The 20,549-nt window shown below is 48.4% G+C and overlaps 1 protein-coding gene across 7 annotated transcripts in view; it reads right to left on the reverse strand.

Annotated features, from left to right (window-relative positions):
- Positions 1-20,549, reverse strand: part of LOC119968770 (immunoglobulin superfamily member 5-like) — a 93,174-nt gene that overhangs the window by 22,116 nt on the left and 50,509 nt on the right. For all 7 annotated transcript variants that reach the window (XM_038801477.1, XM_038801474.1, XM_038801476.1 and 4 more), the window contains one exon: positions 19,233-19,294. In XM_038801477.1, coding sequence (XP_038657405.1) covers positions 19,233-19,294 — 62 coding nt within the window. The remainder of the gene's footprint in view (positions 1-19,232; positions 19,295-20,549) is intronic.

The raw sequence follows: 20,549 nt of genomic DNA on the forward strand, positions 1-20,549 counted from the left end.
TGACATGGACTTTTTTTCTGTGCTTGTGGTATCGATTTATTATGTCATCTGCCTTGAAAGCTGGTGTGCTTGCTTGTTCTGGAGCAGACGTGAGTTTGTGCGATTCATTGTCATCCCATGGCATGTTTGTAGTCTTGTCATTGTTTTGCAGTGTGCTGTGGCATTGTCCTTCATGTGCAGAGTTGTACCATTTTGTACAAGTCGTTGTTTTATTGCTGTTGTTTCTGTCGTTCCTGTCTTTGTTGTTTTCGTTGTCGTTCATGTTGCTGTTTTTGTCGTTTCTGTCTTTGTTGTTGTCGCTATCTTTGTTATTCTTCTTGTTGGTTTTGTTGTTCTTCTTGTAGTTTTTGTCATCGTGCTTGTAGTTTTTGTTGGTGCTGTTGTTGTTCTTGTTTCTGCAGTGCTTCTTGCAAATTTTGTTGTTCTTGTCGCACTTCATGTTGCTTTTGTTCTTGCTGTTGTTGTTCTTGTTTCTGCTGTGCTTCTTTTGGCTTTTCGTTTTCTTGTTATGCTCAATGAGTGTCCCGTGTGGATAATTTGAGTCATTGAACGTTTTGTCTCGAGAATGGTGAGAATGATCTGATGTTGCATTGATGCTGGTGGATTTGATTCCTCGTCTTTGCTTTCTTGGTACTCCTCTTCTGGAGTCAAATTCTTCGCGATTTCATTTGACGCGGTCTCTCTGGACTCTTGGTGCTCCTCTTCCGGAGTCAAAATCTTCATGATTACAATTGATGTGGTCTCTCTGGACTCTTGGCGCTCCTCTTCTGGAGTCAAAATCTTCATGGTTTCGGTTGATGTGGTCTCACTGGACTCTTGGGTGGCCCTACTATGTGCTTCTGTACAGACAAGCTGAGAACTGTCAGTCTTGCTGTGATCCTGTACCTCCTGTATGTCGAGTGTGATCACCTTGTCACTGTTTTCACATGCAGTGGGTAGATGTACATTGTCTTCTTCTTGTTTATGTGAGCTTGGTAGACTTTCATAGTCTGCTTGCGGTTGCTCAGATACGGCGGGTTGACCTTCATGGTCTTGTTCATGCATGGTGTTCGCCAGGGAGTGTTTGCTTGCTTCCCTTTTGGAGTCTTTCATCGCTCTCACTGTGGAGCCTGTCATCGCTCTCTCTGTGGAGTCTTTCTGTGTTCTCTGTGTGGCGTTGTCTTCTTCTTGGGTATTGCTGTCATCCAATGTATCGACGATCTGCCATGGCACCGTGGTGTTGGATTCATCTCCCACGAGTAGATTCGTGTTGAGCTTTGCGACCGTGTCGCTGATGCTGTGATCAGCATATCCGAATAACTCAGCCATGTCTGAGTAGTATTCTTCAAAAACCAAATCATCTTTTTTTGTTTTGGTTTCTTTTTGTTCTCTTCACTTTGGGTGGTGCAGACTGCTTTTTCCAGGGTGTTGTGCGAGTTGTTTTCAACTGCTGGTTTAAGTTCAGGCGTATTTTTGTCTTCTGAGGCAAGAAAGTTTGGTTTTACCGCTTTAAGTATCTTGTTTTCAATTATTGGGCATTTCCTTTTTAAGTAGGCGTGGTCCGGATGCTCAGACGTCATGACGCTCGTGACATCATGCGTAGGAATGAATCGCGCATGCACAAATCGGCCTTCCTTTACTGTGCGGTTTTGTGTCCACTGCGCATGCGCGGCTTGCGCATGCACATACCAATCAGCAACAAGAATTTTTTTAAAACTGCGCATGCGCAGAACGCAAAATTGGTGATTGTAACTGCGCATGCACGGCTTCTGTTTCCTGCGCATGCGCAGACGCCGTTTTTTGTTCTTTGTCTGCCCGAGACTGTAAAATGTGCTCCGGCGCCATTTTATCGCGGATTTCAGCGTTTTTTTCTTTCTGAAAGTTGTAAGTTACCTTTTCCTTTCGATCTGGACTGGATTTCAGCGTTGTGGCTGTGTGAAAAATTCAAGTTATTTCTTCTTTTTGATCTGTACTTTTCACTCGCGATTTCTTGACTGAACCCTTTCTTTTCTGATTTTGACTGTTTGAGACTTGCATCACTCAGTCTCTGTGCAGTTTGACCTCTGAGCATTCCGTGCTGTTCAAATTCCTTACAGTACTCTTCAAATTTGTTTAGTATTGTTTGTAAGTTGTTGCTGTCTTCATCTTTTGAGTATTTAAATCCATTATATACTTTCCTAGCTTCACGTCCTGCGATGAGCATTGCTATTTTAATTTCGTCTGAGGCTGCTGCTACATCATTAGCTAATAGATATAAATCGAACATTTGTTTAAACATTTTCCAGACATTTCTTATATTGCCGGTCGTGTCCAGCTGAGGTGGGGTTCCAAGCCACATCCTCGAATAAGCGATACCTTCCCAAGTCCAATGTCCAGTAGGATATTTCCATGCCATTTTGTTCTTTCTGTGTCTGCAGCTGAGTTGTCCTGTAGTAAGCGTCTGAAGCCAATCCTGGGACCACGTGTTGTTCCTCGTGTCTTAATAAAGCTCGTAGTCTCAAAGGTGGAGAAGGTGCTTTATTGTGAATTTGTTCTGTCTTCAGAGCTTGACTTACGGCTACCTCAAATGCTGCCTGTCTGTGTCCTGCTCCCAGTTCTGCCTTCCGTGAAGTGTGTCGTCACTTCCTGTCCCTGTGTATATATAGCTCTCCCGTGCTCCCTCTACTGCTTGCTCAGTTGTATTGCATCTACTATCTACAATCACCACAATGAAGGCGGCAGAAACGGCACGGCAAAATCCCATGATGCGGAAAGGGTGCAGGCCATCAAACAAATGCAGGGCCTGAGTCTGGATGAGGGCAGCCATTTTGCGCGCTTTTTCCAGGTTCCTGCGCATGCGCGCCACGACCAAGGAGACAGTGAGGCCAACGACCGAACCGCGCAAGTGCGCCGTCGTTCGACCGCACTGCACATGCGCGGTGGCCCACGGAACATCCTGACGGCGGCACTATGACGTGCTCCAACTGTGGCTCCGCCCATTTAAAGCGGCAATGTCCCGCGAAATCTGGACGCTGTCTCCAGTGTGGCAAGCTTGGCCACTACGCAGCCCTTTGCACATCTGCTCCACTGCCCAACACACAGCGATCCCTGCCACAACGCAGGAGCATCCGGTCAGTACAGCAGCCCGTCACAGACTCCGACCCCGACAATCTACCAGATCCCGACTCTGAGGGCCTCAAATCCTCATTCCGGGAAGGCATCATCACCAAGCAAACGCTGCCTTTATCAACGATGGTGAAACAACTCCCAATAATGAGCATTGATCCAGGCGATAGGTGGTATGCCACCCTTACGGTCAACAAGGCTCGCATACGCTTCAAGCTGGACACTGGCACTTCAACAAACTCATTTCAAAGTCTGACCTTACCACCATCCGCATCAAGCCAAGCATTCTTCCACCGGCCTGCCAGCTCCTCGACTACAATGGCAATGCCATTGCTGCCAGTGGCTCATGCCAGCTTGCTGTGTTCCATCGTTCTTCAAAAGCAACCCTGCATTTTGAAATTGTAGGAACCAACAGAGCTTCCTTGCTCAGTGCTCAGGCCTGCAAAATCCTGAATCTTGTGCAGCGGGTCCGCATGTCGTCCGCAGAGGCAACGGCCTCGCCAGATGTTAACTTCCAAGCCCAACTCGATGACATCATAGCACAATACCATAGCGTGTTCGAAGGTACGGGCACACTCTCTTACCGTTACAAAATCCTGTTCAAGCCAAATGCTACCCCTGTGGTCCATGCACCGCGTCGGGTGCCGGCACCCCTTAAGGACCACCTCAAGCAGCAGCTGCAAGACCTCCAGGACCAGGGCGTCATTTCTAAGGTCACGGAACCCATGGATTGGGTTAGCTCCATGGTTTGTGTCAAAAAGCCGTCAGGGGAACTTCGAATCTGTATCGACTCCAAAGATTTGAACCGTAACATCATGAGGGAACACTACCCTATACCTAAACGAGAAGAGCTAACCAGCGAGATGGCTCATGCCAAGTTCTTCACGAAGCTGGATGCCTCCAAGGGGTTTTGGCAAATACAGCTGGACGCATCCAGTCGAAAGCTGTGCACATTTAACACCCTGTTCGGTCGCTACTATTACAACCGAATGTCCTTTGGCATCATCTCCGCCTCAGAGGTGTTCCACTGCATAATGGAGCAAATGATGGAGGGCATCGAGGGGGTGCGAGTGTACGTCGATGATATCATTATCTGGTCCACAACTCCTCAGCAGCACATCGATCGCCTCAAGTGGGTGTTCCACAGGATCCACGAGCATGGCCTCCGACTCTACAGAGCCAAATGCTCATTTGGTCAATCAGAAAAGAAGTTCCTTGGCGACCATATTTCGCAGTTCGGTGTGCAGCCAGATGCAGACAAGGTGTCGGCGATCAATGCCATGAAGACCCCGAAGGACAAGAAGGCGGTCCTCCGCTTCCTAGGGATGGTCAACTCCCTTGTGAAATTTATCCCCAACCTTGCATCTTACACCACAGCTCTCCGCCATCTCGTTAAAAAAACTACGAACTTCCAGTGGCTCCCCGCTCATGAGCAAGAGTGGCGTGAGCTCAGGGCGAAACTCACCAAGGCCCTGGTGCTGGCGTTTCTCGACCCCACCAATGTGACGAAAATATCCAGCGACGCGAGCCAGGCTGGCATTGGGGCAGTACTCCTCCAGCGGGACGACTTCTCCTCCTGGGGCCTAGTCGCATATGCCTCGAGAGCCATGACACCCACTGAGCAACAATACGCTAAGATTGAAAAGGAATACCTGGGCCTCCTCACAGGGATCGACAAGTTCCATGATTCTGTGTATGGCCTCCCCAAATTCACGGTCGAGACGGACACAGGCCATTGGTTCACATCATCCGAAAGGACCTCAATGACATGACGCCACGACTACAACGTATCCTCCTCAAGCTCCGCCGTTACGTTTCGACCTGGTGTACACCCCGGGCAAAGAGCTCATTGTGGCCGATGCACTCTCCAGATCTATCACCACACCGTGTGAGCAGACTGACTTTGTCAAATAGACGCGCAGGTGCAATTCTGTGCTTCCAACTTTCCGACCACTGATGAAAGGGTCGCACAAATTTGTCAGGAGACGGCAGGGATCCTCTACTCCAGCGGGTCATGCGACATCTCACGGATGGTTGGCAAAAGGGGCAGTGCCCCCAGTTTTATAATGTAAAGGACGATCTAGCGGTGGTAGACGGCATACTAATGAAGCTAGACAGAATTGTGATCCCACAGAGCATGCGAGAGTTGGTCCTCGGCCAAATCCACGAGGGACACCTGGGGGTCGAAAAGTGTCACCGTCGAGCCCAACAGGCAGTATATTGGCCAGGCATCAGCGAAGATATCGCCAACACGGTCCTCAATTGCCCAACGTGTCAAAGGTTCCAGCCGGCTCAGCCTAAAGAGATTCTATAGCTGCATGGAATGGTGACCTCCCTGTGGTCCAAAGTAGGTGTTGACCTGTTCCATGCCAAAGGCTGAGACTATGTCCTCCTAATGGACTACTTTTCAAACTACCCCAAAGTGGTCAAACTGACTGACCTCACCTCAGCAACAGTAATCAAGGCATGCAAGAAGACTTTTGCCCGGCATGGCATCCCACTCACAGTTATGAGTGACAATGGCCCGTGCTTCTTCAGCCAGGAGTGGACAGACTTTGCCCGGCTGTACAATTTTCGGCACGTCTCATCCAGCCCCCACTACCCCCCAGTCGAATGGCAAGGCTGAAAAAGGGGTCCACATCATTAAAACACTGTTGTGCAAAGCTGCTGACTCGGGTTCTGATTTCAACCTGGCGCTGTTAGCCTACAGGGAGACTCCTTTGTCCACTGGGCTGTCCCCTAATGAACCGCACACTGCGAACGACGGTGCCGGCTATTCACATTCCGGACCTTGACAACTTCCCGGTCCTGCAGAGGATGCAACAGTCTCAGGCCCAATGCAAGTTGGCGTACAACACCCATGCCACAGATCTCCCTGCTCTGGTCCCTGCTGACCGTGTTCGTGTTCAGTTACCTGACGGTGGCTAGTCTGCCACAGCTGTGGTGGTCAAGCAAGTGGTCCCGACATCGTTCCTCGTTCGCATGCCTGATGGCTCCTTTCTTCGGCATAATAGGCGGGCACTGCGTCGACTTCCGTGCCTGTCACCTAACCGTGATGTCCCGCCTCGCATGCTGGTTCCTCAGGGCGCGCCTTTCCACAAGGCCACCGATCTGCCAGTTCTTCTACCGACCTCTGCATTGGTGGCAGTTCCGCCCATTCAAGTGCACGAGGCCCCTGACCCACCCTTGAGGCGGTCAACCAGAATTTGTCGCCCGCCACAGAGACTGAATTTATAGACTGAATGTTGCATTACCTTGTTATCTCATCATTTACACATCTGCACATATTGTTTTTTTCTCATGTGTTAACTGCCCTCTATCTGCACTAGACACCTTCCCATGTAAATACGTTAGCATATTTTGTATATCATCAGGCTCCTGTACACACACACTCACTATTTATTGACCGGAACACATTTTTTAAAAAAGGGGCAGATGTCATAATATACATCCAGATAAATGATGATGCACTGACAGGCAGTGATTGACACACAGGATGACCAGTGAACACACAGAACACAGCAACCAATCACCAGACAGGACACGACCACTATAAAGCCAGAGGGCACTCACAGTTATGAGTGACAACGGCCCCTGCTTCTTCAGCCAGGAGTGGAGAGTTTTCCCGCTCTCTCGGGATCCAGCCCCTGAGACAGTCAGAGCTCGTGAGCAGCAACTGGAACATACACCATGTGGTAGTAAGATAGTCTGGTCAGGTTAGCCTCAGGTCTCCAGTCAAGTCAGCATAGTGTCAACCCCATAGTTAAAGCTTGTATTATAGTTAAGTGTTCAATAAAATCAAGTTGCATTTCTTCAAGTGTTGGAAGCCTGTCTCTCTCACTACTGCAGCAAACGCAGTCCTCGTAGACCCAGCTTACCCAACACATCACTTGGCATTAGAGACAAAGATGGGGATTTCTAGCTACTGAGCTCACAGGTCAGACTGTGAACGAAATACCTCTCAGGGACACAGACCGAGCCACTCAGACCTCTGGTCTGAGTACAGGCGACGGCATTAAGTTCTGATGTGAGCTGTAAATGATCTTGCGAGGGCTGGGGTAAGGATAATGTTATATAGCATTGTTATCTAAGAGTAGATTCAAGGTCACCAAGAAACTGACTTCCAGGATCTATTTCATTTGCAGCTGTTAAGAAGCAATTAAAAACCTTAGAGTTTGTCATTACATTGTCTGGGCTTGGAGCTAAAACCAGTCTCCAGACTGCAGTGTTTTCCGAAGCAGTTTTCACACCGGACCGCATTCTAGTGAACCCCCCCCCCCCCCCTCCCCCTATCCATCCCACCCCTCCATCCAGCCCATGCCTCCCCAGCTAGGAGGTATGGATATCTGAGCATTGGGAAGATAGAAACCAGCTGGGCTGGGCTGGGCTGCTTCTGGTCTGCAGCCAAGTGGTATCTCAGCATTTTGCATTCTGGATTCACTCCAGATTAGTGGCACCTTGTGGGAAGGCATTGGAGGGGTAAGCCATTGATTTGGAACTGGACCCGAACATGAGTCAGCACGTTCAGGGAACAAAAGATAGACTCTTACGGCACAGAAGACGTCCATTCGGGCCTTTGCCCCAATGCTGACCCTTCGCACGAACTATGAGATTAGACGGGCTTCCCCCCCCCCCCCCCCCCCCCACCGTCTCTATTTTGAATCCTCAAATCAGAGTGCTTTAATCACCCCCACCCGAAATCCAGACACAGCTGTAGACAGATTTATCCCTTGAAAGGTCCGGACTGTATTGTCACTATGGAAACAGTTTGCAATAGAACACTGTGTAATCTGAGGTGCCAGAGTTCTAATGAGAACAGATAGAGTAGGGGAGGGGAGGGGGAATTTGGCACAAAAACAGGGAGAAGCCCTTTATGACTCTCCTGCATCGGTGTCATGCCAATGAGCTGCTTGAAACTCAGTCCTGAAAAATGCCTCTTACATTTGCATCTGGCTTGTTTCTGCTGCAATCATTATGCATTAAATTATATTCATGTAATTGTGCATTTATCAAATTGCACTTTGGATTGTCACTTTACATTTTGAATTATTTATCAATTATATACACATGTTGTTGTTAATTTGCAGCGAGGAAAGGAGGGAATATTGAGCTGATGTTAGGCCCCCGGGAAGTGGCCGTAGATATCCCCATTGGAGGGCAGCACGGCGGCGCAGTGGTTAGCACTGCTGCCTCTCGACCCAGTGATCCCGGGTCACTGTCCATGTGGAGTTTGCACATTCTCCCCATGTCTGCTTGGGTCTCACCCCCACAACCCAGGGGGTGGGCAGGTTAGGTGCATTGGTCACGCTAAATTGCTCCTTAATTGGAATCAAAAGGAAATTGAAATGAAATGAAAATTGGATGGTTTAAATTATAAAAAGGACATCCCCATTGGAAGGAGCCCCACCCTGACCTCCTCTTCCAGAGCTTAGCCCCAGCTTGGTCTTATTTGGCCCTTGCCTGGTAGCGTTGCCAACTTTCATTTGACGTATTCCTGGAGATTTGATCTGGTCAAGCCGCTCGGAAGATGCTCAGTCACGTGACATTTGATCATGTGACATTTACTCACTGTTTACACGTCACAACCTTTGCCTTAGTTGAATGTGAATGTCTACAAGCCCCGAATAAAGCCACCAATTTCTTTTAATATAGAAAGATTAATAACTTATAAACCAAAGAAAGAACAGTAAGATTTAATGTTCAAATAAAAAATACTTCAGTGATATTTCTTTAGCATTGATGGCAAAAGGAACACAAAGTAAAACCACTATTCAACAAAACCCAGTAAGTTTCAAACTTAAGTTTTCATACAACCTGGTGACTTTTTATAATACACAGTAAGTTACAAAAACAATAAAATAAAACCTAACTAATCCCTGAAACCCAGCTTCAGGGCAATGAGATTCAATCCTCAGAGAGTTCAAAGTTGCCTAATTCCCCTTAAGCCCATTACACAAGAGGGCACATCAGAGACTGACACTAGCAGTCTCCCTCCCTCCAGTTAGTGTTTCTCTCAATTGCCCCAAATGTGTGTATGTTTCTCTTTTACTTCACCTCCACACTTTGTGTTTCTCGCTCACACTTTCCCACCCCCAGTTTGTGTGTGTGCCGTTCTCCCTCACTCTCTCCTTTCCCATAGAGACACCACCAGGAGACCCCTTCTCTTACCTCTCCACTAAGATGCCCACCACTGCCCACCATCCATTAGGAAGTCCCTCCTCCTCTAGCAGCATCTCGAATAGACACCATTAACAAGACAGGTATGGGACAGACACGCAAGCAGCATCCCACCAAAGCATGAAGAGCGAATTATTGCAAAGATTGCAGATTGGTTTTGGCCACTTCCACCACTGTTTTGATGTCATCAAGTCTGCATCCATAGAAACAGGAAAGAGAGAATGTTTGCGCATTGCGCATAGTTGGAGTTAATGCCATGCATTCTGTCATGTACTGAGGGAGCTGTTCTCAGTATAGATACCAGTGGTGTCTGCCACCAGAGACCTTGGAACAGAGATACGCCAAGCAACATTCCCACTCCACTTGGCATTCCAACTGGCCCTTTCTTGGAAAGTGTTTCCTTGGCTGGAAAGAAGCGGCCTTGGCTGCCACAGTTGTCTAAGCCCACAAATAACCTGGTCTCACTTCTCCACTTGGGCAACTGCCTGACCAGGAAAATGGCCAAGCACAGCTTGCAACTGAGCACTGAGGAGGAGTATGCTGGTCCCAGCTGCTGAGCATATCAGTTGAATAACAAGGGGGGAACATAACTATACACATCAAAAACACCCATCACTAGCAGCTTGCTCTTTGTAGATTCATGGGCTAGCTCCCAGGATTTGAGCTCTATGCTGGGCAGGAACACCAGACTATGCAGCTCATGTGTTACTGGCCAGTTGGGGGAGACACTGGCAGACATCCAACATATATGGAAATTCATCCGAACCTGGTGTCGCAATGACTTCAGGAGAGGGTGGGAGAAACATAACAGAATGTAAATCAATATTCCAAATATTGTGTTTGTCTGCAACTATTTCCGAGTTGGTTTCTGATCAGCTGCAAGCTGCAGGTGCAATGCAGCAGCCTTCACACCTCGAACCACAATCAATCCATGGATATTTGAGGCAGCTTTGATTCTGTAGTTACAGTGTTGTGTTTGTATTGGCATAAAGTAAAACCTTGCAATCTGGGAAAATGTACCATCTACCACACGGAGACAGATGTATGGAGGCTGTCACCATGGCTCACTGGTAGTATTTGCCTCTCCTCCTCAGTCACTCCAGAGATTTCCGGCCCAACGCTCTATCAGGACTGAGGGAGTGCTGCACGGTTAGAGGTCTTATTCATAAGAAGTTAAATTGAGGGCCTGTCTGCCCTTTCTGGTGGACATAAAAGATCCCGAGACATTATTCAAGGAATGGAGGAGTCAAGGGGAGTTCTCCCCAATGTCCAACTCAAAAACAGATTACCTGGTCATTATTACATTGCTGACTTTGGAAATTAGCTACCATGATTGCTACATTTTAAAAAACATGGCCGGGATTCTCCCATACCCGACGGGGGAGGGGGATCCTGGCGTGTCGGAGTGGCATGAACCACTCCGGCGTCGGGCCGCTCCGCACCTTTAGGGGCCAAGTCCTCACATTGAGGGGCTCGGCCAACGCCACAGTGGTTCCCACTCCGCTGGCTGGCGTGAACGGCCTTTGGCGTCACGCCAGCCGGGGCCGAAAGTACTTTGCCGGCCGGTGTAAATCTGCGCATGCGCCGGAGCGTTAGCGGCTGCTAACATCATACCGGCGCATGCGCAGGAGAGGGGGTCTCTTCCGCCTCCGCCATGGTGAAGACCATGGCGAAGGCGGAAGAAAAAGAGTGCCCCCACGGCACAGGCCCGTCCGTCGATCGGTGGGCCCCGATCGCAGGCCAGGCCACCGTGGGGGCACCCCCGGGATCAGATCGCCCCGTGCCGCCTCCCCCTTCCCCAGGACCCCGGAGCCCGCCCGCGCCGCCAATCCCGCCAGTCAGGTAGGTGGTTTAAACCATGCCAGCGGGAGAGGCCTGTCAGCAGCGGGACTTTGGCCCATCGCGGGCCGGAGAATCGCCGCTGGAAGCTCGCCGACTGGCGCGGCGAGATTGCCGCCCCTGCTGAATCTTGGGGGCGCGGAGAATTCGGGACACGGTGGGGGCGGGATTGACGCCGGCCCCGGGCGATTCTGCGAACTCCCCGGGGGGGTCGGAGAATCCCGCCCCATGTTCTTGGGATTTGAGCATTGCTGGCAATGCCAACATTTGTCGCCCATTCCTATTTGTCCTTGAGCAAGTGGTGGTGACCGTGCCTCAGGAGTGTGTCATTGGCTGTGAAACAGTTTGAGACATCCTGTGGTCATGAAGAACACTTTATAAATGGAAGCCAGCTCCCTATTCCCACTAAACTGGTAACCACCGAACTTCCCTTCCTACATCGCATGTTACCGGATATTTTGAACAGTTCTCTCTTTTCACCCACTGTCCGTCCTGTGCACTGCACCCCCCCCCCCCCCCCCCCCCACCCCCCGCCGCCACCCAGCCACTTCAAATCAAGTGGCATGACTTCTCTTCACACAAACACAAACCTTTGACTCGTCCATCCTTGCAAACTACTGTCACAGTTTCAACTTTGCTTTCCTTTCCAAAGAACTTGAACATTTAGCATGGCCAATCCACCTAACCTGCACATCTTTGGATCGCGGGAGGAAACCGGGGCACCCAGTGGAAACCCATGCAGACACGAGGAGAATGTGCAAACTCCGCACAGACAGTCATCCAATGCCAGAATTGAACCCGGGTCACTGGCGCTATGAGGCAGCAGTGCCAACCACTGTGCCGTGCCATCTATAATGTCATCTCCCAAATTCTGCCCATCTTTCTCACAATTCCATGTTTCAGTCCTTCTGACCAGCTTTCCACCTGTGCCATAGTGCCAAAATGGCTCTTCTCAAAGTCACAAGTGGCATCATGTGTGACGAAAGGTAAACTATCCTTCCTTCCTTGCCTTTCTTGATCTGCGGACAGCCTTTGGCATGGTTGACCACAATATCCTCCTCCAACATCTTTCCACCATCATCCAGCTGGCTATAACTGCCCTCACCTAATGCCCATCTTATCTGTTAGATACCAGCCACGGTAGTACCTGCAATGTCTTCTCGTCCTGCTCCCACACTGCTATCACTGGTATCCCCCCGGGATCCATCTCCTATTTCTCGCCTACTATCTTCCTCTCAGTAACATCGTCAGAGAAGAAAGGATTAAGTCCCATGGGTACTCTAATGATACCCAGCTCTACTTTGCCAGCACCTCTCTCAACATCTTCATTCTCTCAAAACTGTCCGGCTGTGGGGCCCATCTTTAACCCGCTCACAACTCGTTCACTTACACAGAATGGAAAATCGGGTCCAATATCTGACATCCGGTACTGCATCGGAAAAAAGCTCCTCCAATTAAATAGAGGAGAAACCAAAGCCTTTGTGTTTGGTCCCTGTGACAATCTCCACTCCCTTCCACTGACATTTTCCCTCACCCTGATTACTGTCAGTGGCTGAGCCACACTGTTTGCAACCTGTGTGCTGTAGTTGACCCCGAGTTGAGCTTCCCTCCACATACCCGGATCACCATGAAAACCATTTGTTTCCACCTCCATAACCTTACCTTCTCCTCCCCATTTCAGTTAATCTGCTGCTGAAACCCTCATTCATGCTTCTGTTACCTCTAGACTTGATATTCCAATTGTCTCCTGGCTAGTCTCACACATTCTGCTTAAAGTTGAGGTCATCCAAAACTCCAGTAGCACAGTGGGTAGCACTGTTGCTTCACGGCATCAGGGTCCCAGGTTCGATTCCCGGCTTGGGTCATTGTCTGTCTGGAGCCTGCACATTCTCCCCGCGTCTGCGTGGGTTTCCTCCGGATGCTCCAGTTTCCTCCCCGAAGTCCCGAAGGACGGGCGGGATTCTCCCATCTGAAGGCCGAGTGTTAATGCCGTTGTAAAAAAATGGAGAGTTTAACGACAGCGTCATCGGAACGCGATGTGCAGCAATCCTCTGCCCTACAAGAGGCCAGCACAGCACTGGAGTGACCCATGCCACTCCAGCTACTGATACCGGCATCAAATGGGCACAGCGGGTCTGCGCATGCGCGCTGCGACTGGCGTGAATGCGCGCATGCGCGATAGCATCCTTCTCCGTACTGGCCCCGACACATCATGGCATAGGGCGACAGGGGCTGGCACGGAGCAAAAGAGGCCCCTACCACGAGAGGCCAGCCCGCCAATAGGTAGGCCCCAATCGCGGGCCAGGCCACGGTGGAGGCCTCCCCCCCCCCCGGGATTGGACCCCCCCCTCCAGGCCGCCCCAGACAGGATGGATGCCAAGGTCCCACCAGGTAAGACCAGATGTGAATGGCGCCAGCGGGACACGGGCATTTTTGGGCGGACAATAGGCCCATCCCGGGCAGAGAATCGCCGTTGGGCCGCGTAGAGCGGTCTCCTACCGGCACCGCGCCGTCCGCAAAGGGGCCAATGGCGCCTGGCGCCAGGGCAGCATTCCGCCGTCGGGGCAACATTGCGCAAATTGCACCCGGTCCTGTGATTCTCCGACTCGGCGTGGGCTGAGAGAATCCCGCCCAACGTGCTTGTTCGGTGAATTGGACATTCTGAATTCTCCCTCAGTGTACGCGAACAGGCGCCGGAGTGTGGTGACTAGGGGATTTTAACAGTAGCTTCATTGCAGTGTTAATATAAGCCTACTTGTGACAATAGTTTTATTATTAATAGTCTGCAGCCTGTGTTCCAGCTTGCATCAAACTCCATTCACCTATCTTCATCTATCATCCCTTCGCCCACTGACTGGCTCCCAGTCGAGCAACACTTCCACTTAAAATTCTCATTCTTGTTTTTAAACCCCTTTATAGGCTTGCCCTCGTTATCTTTGTAATGCTCATCAGAGCTACAATCCTCCAAGGCATTCGTCCTTCTTGAACTCATTCTTGAAGCCTATCCTTTTGACCCTGCACTCAGTCATCTGACCTCAGTAATTCTCCTGTGAAGGTTTTGGGACATTTTAGGTTAAGGGCATTATAAAAATGTAAGCTGTTATTGTTAAAGCTTCTTTCATTCTACGGAAATGGTGCAGACTTGATGATATATTCACTTACAGTCGAGGCAGCAGCAGAGCTGGTCAAAGCCAACAGGGAATGCTTGCAATCATTCTAATAAGGTTCTGGGGTAAAATACAGCAAAATAATCCACATGTTGCTGCTGTGTCAGCATCTCGGATCTATGCTGAGTGTCCCAAAGGAACTTTACAGTTTACAACGCAAGTCATGGACAGCAGTAGATCTGATAAATTGCTCCACAAGAGAGGCTGCTCCACAACTCACAGTAATGAATTAGCACATCAGTTTTGAAAGTACAAGTATTCATCAGGCCTCACTGTGAGTCGGGCCAACATTACAATTCTAACATTTGGAGCACGATTTCAGCCGCATTAAATTTAAAGTAAAGGATTGAATTTTGTTTGTGTGTCACGAACCCAAGTGTTTACCTCTGGAACTAACGTTGAAATGCAAGTCGTGACTAAAGAGAAGCAAGGCCCTGCATGAGACGAGGTGAAGCATCTCAATCTAACTCTTAATCAGGATAAGTCAATAGTAAAACGTGCTCTTGATTTGGTAATCAGAATTAGATTGGCAAACTAATCTATCCAGACCATAGAATCGTAGCATCATATCATGGCAACACTATTCTCAATCACGGCACAGTAGCACAGTGGTTAGCTTCACAGTACCAGGGTCCCAGGTTCGATTCCCGGCTGGGTCACTGTCCGTGCAGAGTCTGCACGTTCTCCCGTGCCTGTGTGGGTTTCCTCCGGGCGCTCCGGTTTCCTCCCACAAGTCCCGAAAGACGTGCTTGTTCGGTGAATTGGACATTCTGAATTCTCCCTCTGTGCACCCGAACAGGCGCCAGAGTGTGGCGACTAGGGGATTTTCATAGTAACTTCATTGCAGTGTTAATGTAAGCCTACTTGTGACACTAATAAAGATAAAGATCAATTGGGTCGATATTGTCATTCATCCAAAATCTCTGCTGTAAGTGACTCGACTGACAGTACACCAGTTGTAGGCAACTGTGCCCCATCCACTGCGTTTCCAGGAGAAATCACCCTGCTTTCATTGTGCGATGTTGCCCTTAGAGGAGGGCATGTGAGGATTTTTGTCGATTGAAGTGAGAATATCTTTCACTGCCCAATGTTGTTGTCGTAGAACATTAATCTCACAGTTATCAGAACATAAGTAGATCATAAGGTCCCTCAAGGTTACTTCACCATTGAATAAGCTCATGGCTGGCCTTCTTCATCAACTCTACTTTCCCATGCCCCTCAATTCTCATACTACCGGAAACACCCTATCGATTTCAGCCTTGAATATACTTAATGACTGAACACCCACTGCTCCCTGGAGTAGATTCCGGAGATTCACAAGATTTTGAGTGAAGAAATTTCCCCTCATCTTAGTCCTAAATGACTTATCACTTATCCTTTAGCCTACACGCCCCAATTCTAGGCTCTCCAAGCAGAGGAAACAGCTTCTCAGCATCTACTCCTGCCAAGCCCTCTAAAAATGTTACGCATTTCCACGTGCCACTGTACTATTCATTGTATGGGAAGAAGGACAAGTCTGAGCAGACTTGAACATGTTTCATTTATGAGGGGAGGCACCACAGACATCAATGAAAAATGGGAGATCAGTGAGAGGAAACCCAGCACAATTTTCCTTCCCCTTCTTTGTGGGAACTGAATTAGATTCCTGGATTTTTGAATATTATGCTGGGACTCCACTGGTGGCAACAGGCATTCCAAAAACTGAGGTATCAATCTGGTGAAGCTACAACATAAGACTACTTGAATGCCAAACAACATGTGATGGACAGAGCTAAGCAATCCCACAACCAACAGATCAGATCTAAGCTCTGAAGTCCTGTCACATCCAGTTGTGAATGGTGGTGGACAATTAAACAACTCACTGAAGGAGGAGGCTCCACAAATATCCCCATCCTCAATTATGGAGGAGCCCTGCATATCAGTGCTAAAGACAAGTGCTTTCAGCAGATGAAAGGAGGAAGTGAGAGCACTTAATTGTCTTTGATGTGGTCCAGGAGCTGTCAATCATAGCTAGATGTTCATAAATATCGCAGCTGACTACTTGAAATCCATTCAAGCGAGAAGGGAGATGAATTAAATATTTCAGACAGCTGGGTGTGTGAGGAAGCTGTCAATCACAGCCGAGTAAAATAAATTTCACAGAGATATGAATGAAAGGCTTGCAGATCAAAATTCTGAGGGGGGTTTAAACCCAGCTGACTGGTTTTCTCTTTCCAGGAATTTAGAGACGATGTTTCCTCTGCCTGAGCTAGCAGGTGCATTGCACAGGTGAGTTTTCAAACAATGATTTTTTTTCACTGTCTCTGTCTTGATTGCTCTCTGGCTTCCAGACATGAGTCCCTCTTATGGGGCTTCCAGGCTGGGGTTTCTCTTATGCGGGGTTCTCTGGTGGCGGCCTCTGTAATTGTGGGGGGGGGGGTCTCTGGTGGGGGAAAGACTAATGTGATATTCAAAAAATTAGCTTCCACTAATTCAATCAAATATTTGCACAATCTATCTGTTAGTTGTATTCCTATTTCAGCTACAAAAATTGAATTATAACATAATAAGCAATATCACTTTTACTCATACCTGCAGGCCATCAGCTCTTGACAGAATTAATTCCATTTGGTGCAAGTTACGTTTTTTAAAATTGTTCTTTCATGGTGGATGTGACTGGTAATTTCCACGTTGGTTGCCCATCCCTAACTGCCCTTAAACTGAGTGGCCCTCTGGGCCATTTCTGGGGGAAATAAGAACTGCTGAAAGTCTGGAGTCACAGTCAGGTAGGTTTCCTTCCCGAAGGGGCATTAGTTAACCAGATGGGTTTTGCAACAAAAAAAAATGACATTTGTCATAGAATCATAGAATTTAGAGTGCAGAAGGAGTCCATTCGGCCCATTGACTCAGCACCGGCCCTTGGAAAGTGCACCCTACTTTTTTTTAAAATAAATTTAGATTACCCAATTATTTTTTCTATTAAGGGGCAATTTAGCGTGGCCAATCCACCTACTCTGCACATTTTTGGGTTGTGGGGGCAAAACCCACGCAGACACGGGGAGAATGTGCAAACTCCACACGGACAGTGACCCAGAGCCGGGATCGAACCTGGGACCTCAGCGCCGTGAGGCGGTTGTGCTAACCACTAGGCCACCGTGCTGCCCTAAGTGCACCCTACTTAAGGCCATGCCTGCATCCTATTCCCATAACCCAGTAACCCCACCTAATCTTTTTGAACACTAAGGGACAACTTAGCATGGCCAATCCACCTAACCTGCACATCTTTGGACTGCAGGAGGAAACCGGAGCACCCGGAGGAAACCCACGCAGACACTGGGCGAACGTGCAGACTCCGCACAGTCAGTGACCCAAGCCGGGAATCGAACATGAGACCCTAGAGCTGTGAAGCAACTGTGCTAACCACTGTGATTCCATGCTCACCATAACCAAGACCAGTTTTATACTGCAGATTTGCTCATGGAATTCAAATTCCACCATGTCTCGTGTCTCCATACCATTAGGCTGGACTTCTGGATTACCAATTCAGTGACATTACCACTACACCATCAGTGTTCCCACAAACTCAGGCACTGCTCCTATGAAAGAGTAGTCTTTAGGTGCTTTCAATTAAGTGAAGAATAATGGCCTGGATATGTGGAGAACTCCCTGATTTTCTTCATACAGCATTGTTAGTGAAGTTACGCTATGTAAAGTCATCTTCTGATTTAATTTTGTATTTAGGATTCAATTTTGTGATGAAAAGACAACTCATCTAGAGACTAGCTACAACAGGAGGAGAAGGTCAGCAAGACTGTAAAAATCTCCAAGATTCCTTTGCAAGCCAGATACTGACTGTCATGTCAGAGAGATTCGATTCCCTTTGTCCTATTGACCTCCCAATAGATACATCTGTTGGTTTGAAACTTTATATGTATCTTTTCTGTGCATGGAAGGGCAGTTTATTTGTACTGTCCTGAGAACCAGATTTGGAGTTTTCACCGACTGATAGCAAACCTGTTGAAAAATAAAGTAATGGTGCCCAATGTAAGTTATGAGCCCAGAACACGTTAGAACGACACCGGCGGGACTCGGTTCTTTTCTTACGGCCGCTTGGCCCATCTGGGCCGGAGAATCGGCGGGCCGGCCACATAGAGCAGCCCGCGACCGGCGCCGCGCCAACCACGCTGCGGAGAATCGCGTGCCGGCGTCAGGGAGGCGTGGCCCGTTCCCGGAGATTCTCCGGACCGGCCCCAGACTGGGAGAATCCCGCCCCGTGTTCCATGTAGGAACTCCAGGAAAATGATTGTTTCATGGACAACCACATATGCAGGAAACGCTGTTAGGCGGAGGGGTTTGTGCTCTGGATTTTAAAGCGCGAGCAATAGCTGGTATCATTGCAGTGAATCGGGAAAGTTGAGAGCTAGGTGGACAGCATGTTACTGGATGTGATCACCCTGCAGCTTAAAGGTATACAGGCAGAGAGGGAATAACTAACCACCAGGCAGTCAAGGAGAGCCAAGCAAATCGTGCAGGAATCCTCGGAAATATTACAGTGCTGGAGTGAGAGGATGTCCAAGAGGGATCAAGGACAGAATCTATTTAGTTAGAACTCAGGTACAAGAGAGGCAACTTCCACTGCTGGGTGTGTTTTATAGATCACCAATTGGTTGGACAGATATAGAACACCTTGTCCTCCAGTTCTAAATACTGGTGAGAGTGTTGGTTCCTCTGGGGAGTGCAACCAGACCCGTGTTACCACATCTGGCTCAGCTGCACAGTGGGTGGAAGAAGAAAATTGGAGAATCGAAAATGTGAGGCGATTTGATAGTGACGGGAACAACAGATGTTTCTTCAGGCACAGATGTGAACCCTTTATTAAATTTGGTCCTTCCGACTTTGGGCCTTTGCTGCTTGGTTGAGTCTTTGTGCACAAAAAAGTCTTCCTCAGATTGGATTGTCAGTGTTAACCAAATTTGCCGTGCTTACCTCTAAGGCATCATTGCTCATGCTCCCAGGCCACGAGTCTACCTGGCGAGATGAAGGCATACCTGGCAAAGAAAGAGTACCATGAGCGACATAAAATTAGCGAGCGTCACTTCATATTCAAAAGCAATTTTAATAAACACCATTTTGTTTTAGTTCAAAAATAAAGTTTGCTGATCACCGGTCGTTACAGCAATTGCATTTTCATTGCAAATGCACAACAGGCTTTTATTGCCAAGTTTTCAAACTGTTTTCTTCCATAAACGGTTTCTATCCAGCGTTCCATAATACTGCTTAGAGCACAGGAAGACAGAACACTCCTCGTCTTGTGCCAATTCTAGCTTTGAGAGCAGTCTGTTGTATGTGTATGTGTGTGTGGAGCCAGGTGCCAATAAAATTGAAGGCAATCTTGGAATCATAGAATAGAACAGCACAGAAGAAGGCCATTTGGCCCATCGAGTCTGTGCCAGCTCTTTGGATGAGGAATCCAGTTTGTCCCACTACCCCACTCCTTCCCCATATCCCTCCATTTTTTTTTTCCTTCATATATTTATCCAATTCTCTTTTGAACACTAATATCAAATGTGTACAGACCATCATCCTGTCAGACAATGCATTCCAAATCCTAATCAATCCTTACTTGAAACGTTTTTCGTCATGTCACATTAAATCTGTCTTCTGGTTAACAAATCTTCAGCTATTGCAAACAGTTTATCTTTATTTCATTTCTCTTCATAATTTTAAACACCTCTATCAAATCTCCTGTTGGCTTTCTCTGCTCAAATGGGAACCATCCCAGGTTTTTCTCTTACCCATTAAATAATATTAGTAAATCTCTTCTGTAGCCGCTGGAAGGCATTCGCATAATAATAATCTTTATTGTCACATGTAGGCTTACACTAACACTGCAATGAAGCTACTGTGAAAATCCCCTCGTCACCACATTCCGGCACCTGTTCGGGTCCATGGAGGGAGAATTCAGAATGTCCAAATCACCTAACAAGCACGTCTTTCGGGACTTGTGGGAGGAAACCGGAGCACCCGGAGGAAACCCACGCAGACACAGGGAGAACGTGCAGACTCCACACAGACAGTGACCCAAGCCGGGAATCGAACCTGGGACCCTGAAGCTGTGAAGCAACAGTGCTACCCACTGTGCTACCGTGCTGTCCAGATACCTCCTTAGTGGTGCTTAGTAATGGGCACCATACTCCAGCTGAGGTCAAAGTAGATCTCTGCACTGTATGCCCTGATTCCTAATTCCATTATCCTACATTAACTGCCTTGACGACCCCAAAGGCTTGCGCACGAGCACCCCTA

This window comes from Scyliorhinus canicula, chromosome 7 (assembly GCF_902713615.1).
Source record: "Scyliorhinus canicula chromosome 7, sScyCan1.1, whole genome shotgun sequence".
Taxonomy (NCBI): Eukaryota; Metazoa; Chordata; class Chondrichthyes; order Carcharhiniformes; family Scyliorhinidae; genus Scyliorhinus; species Scyliorhinus canicula.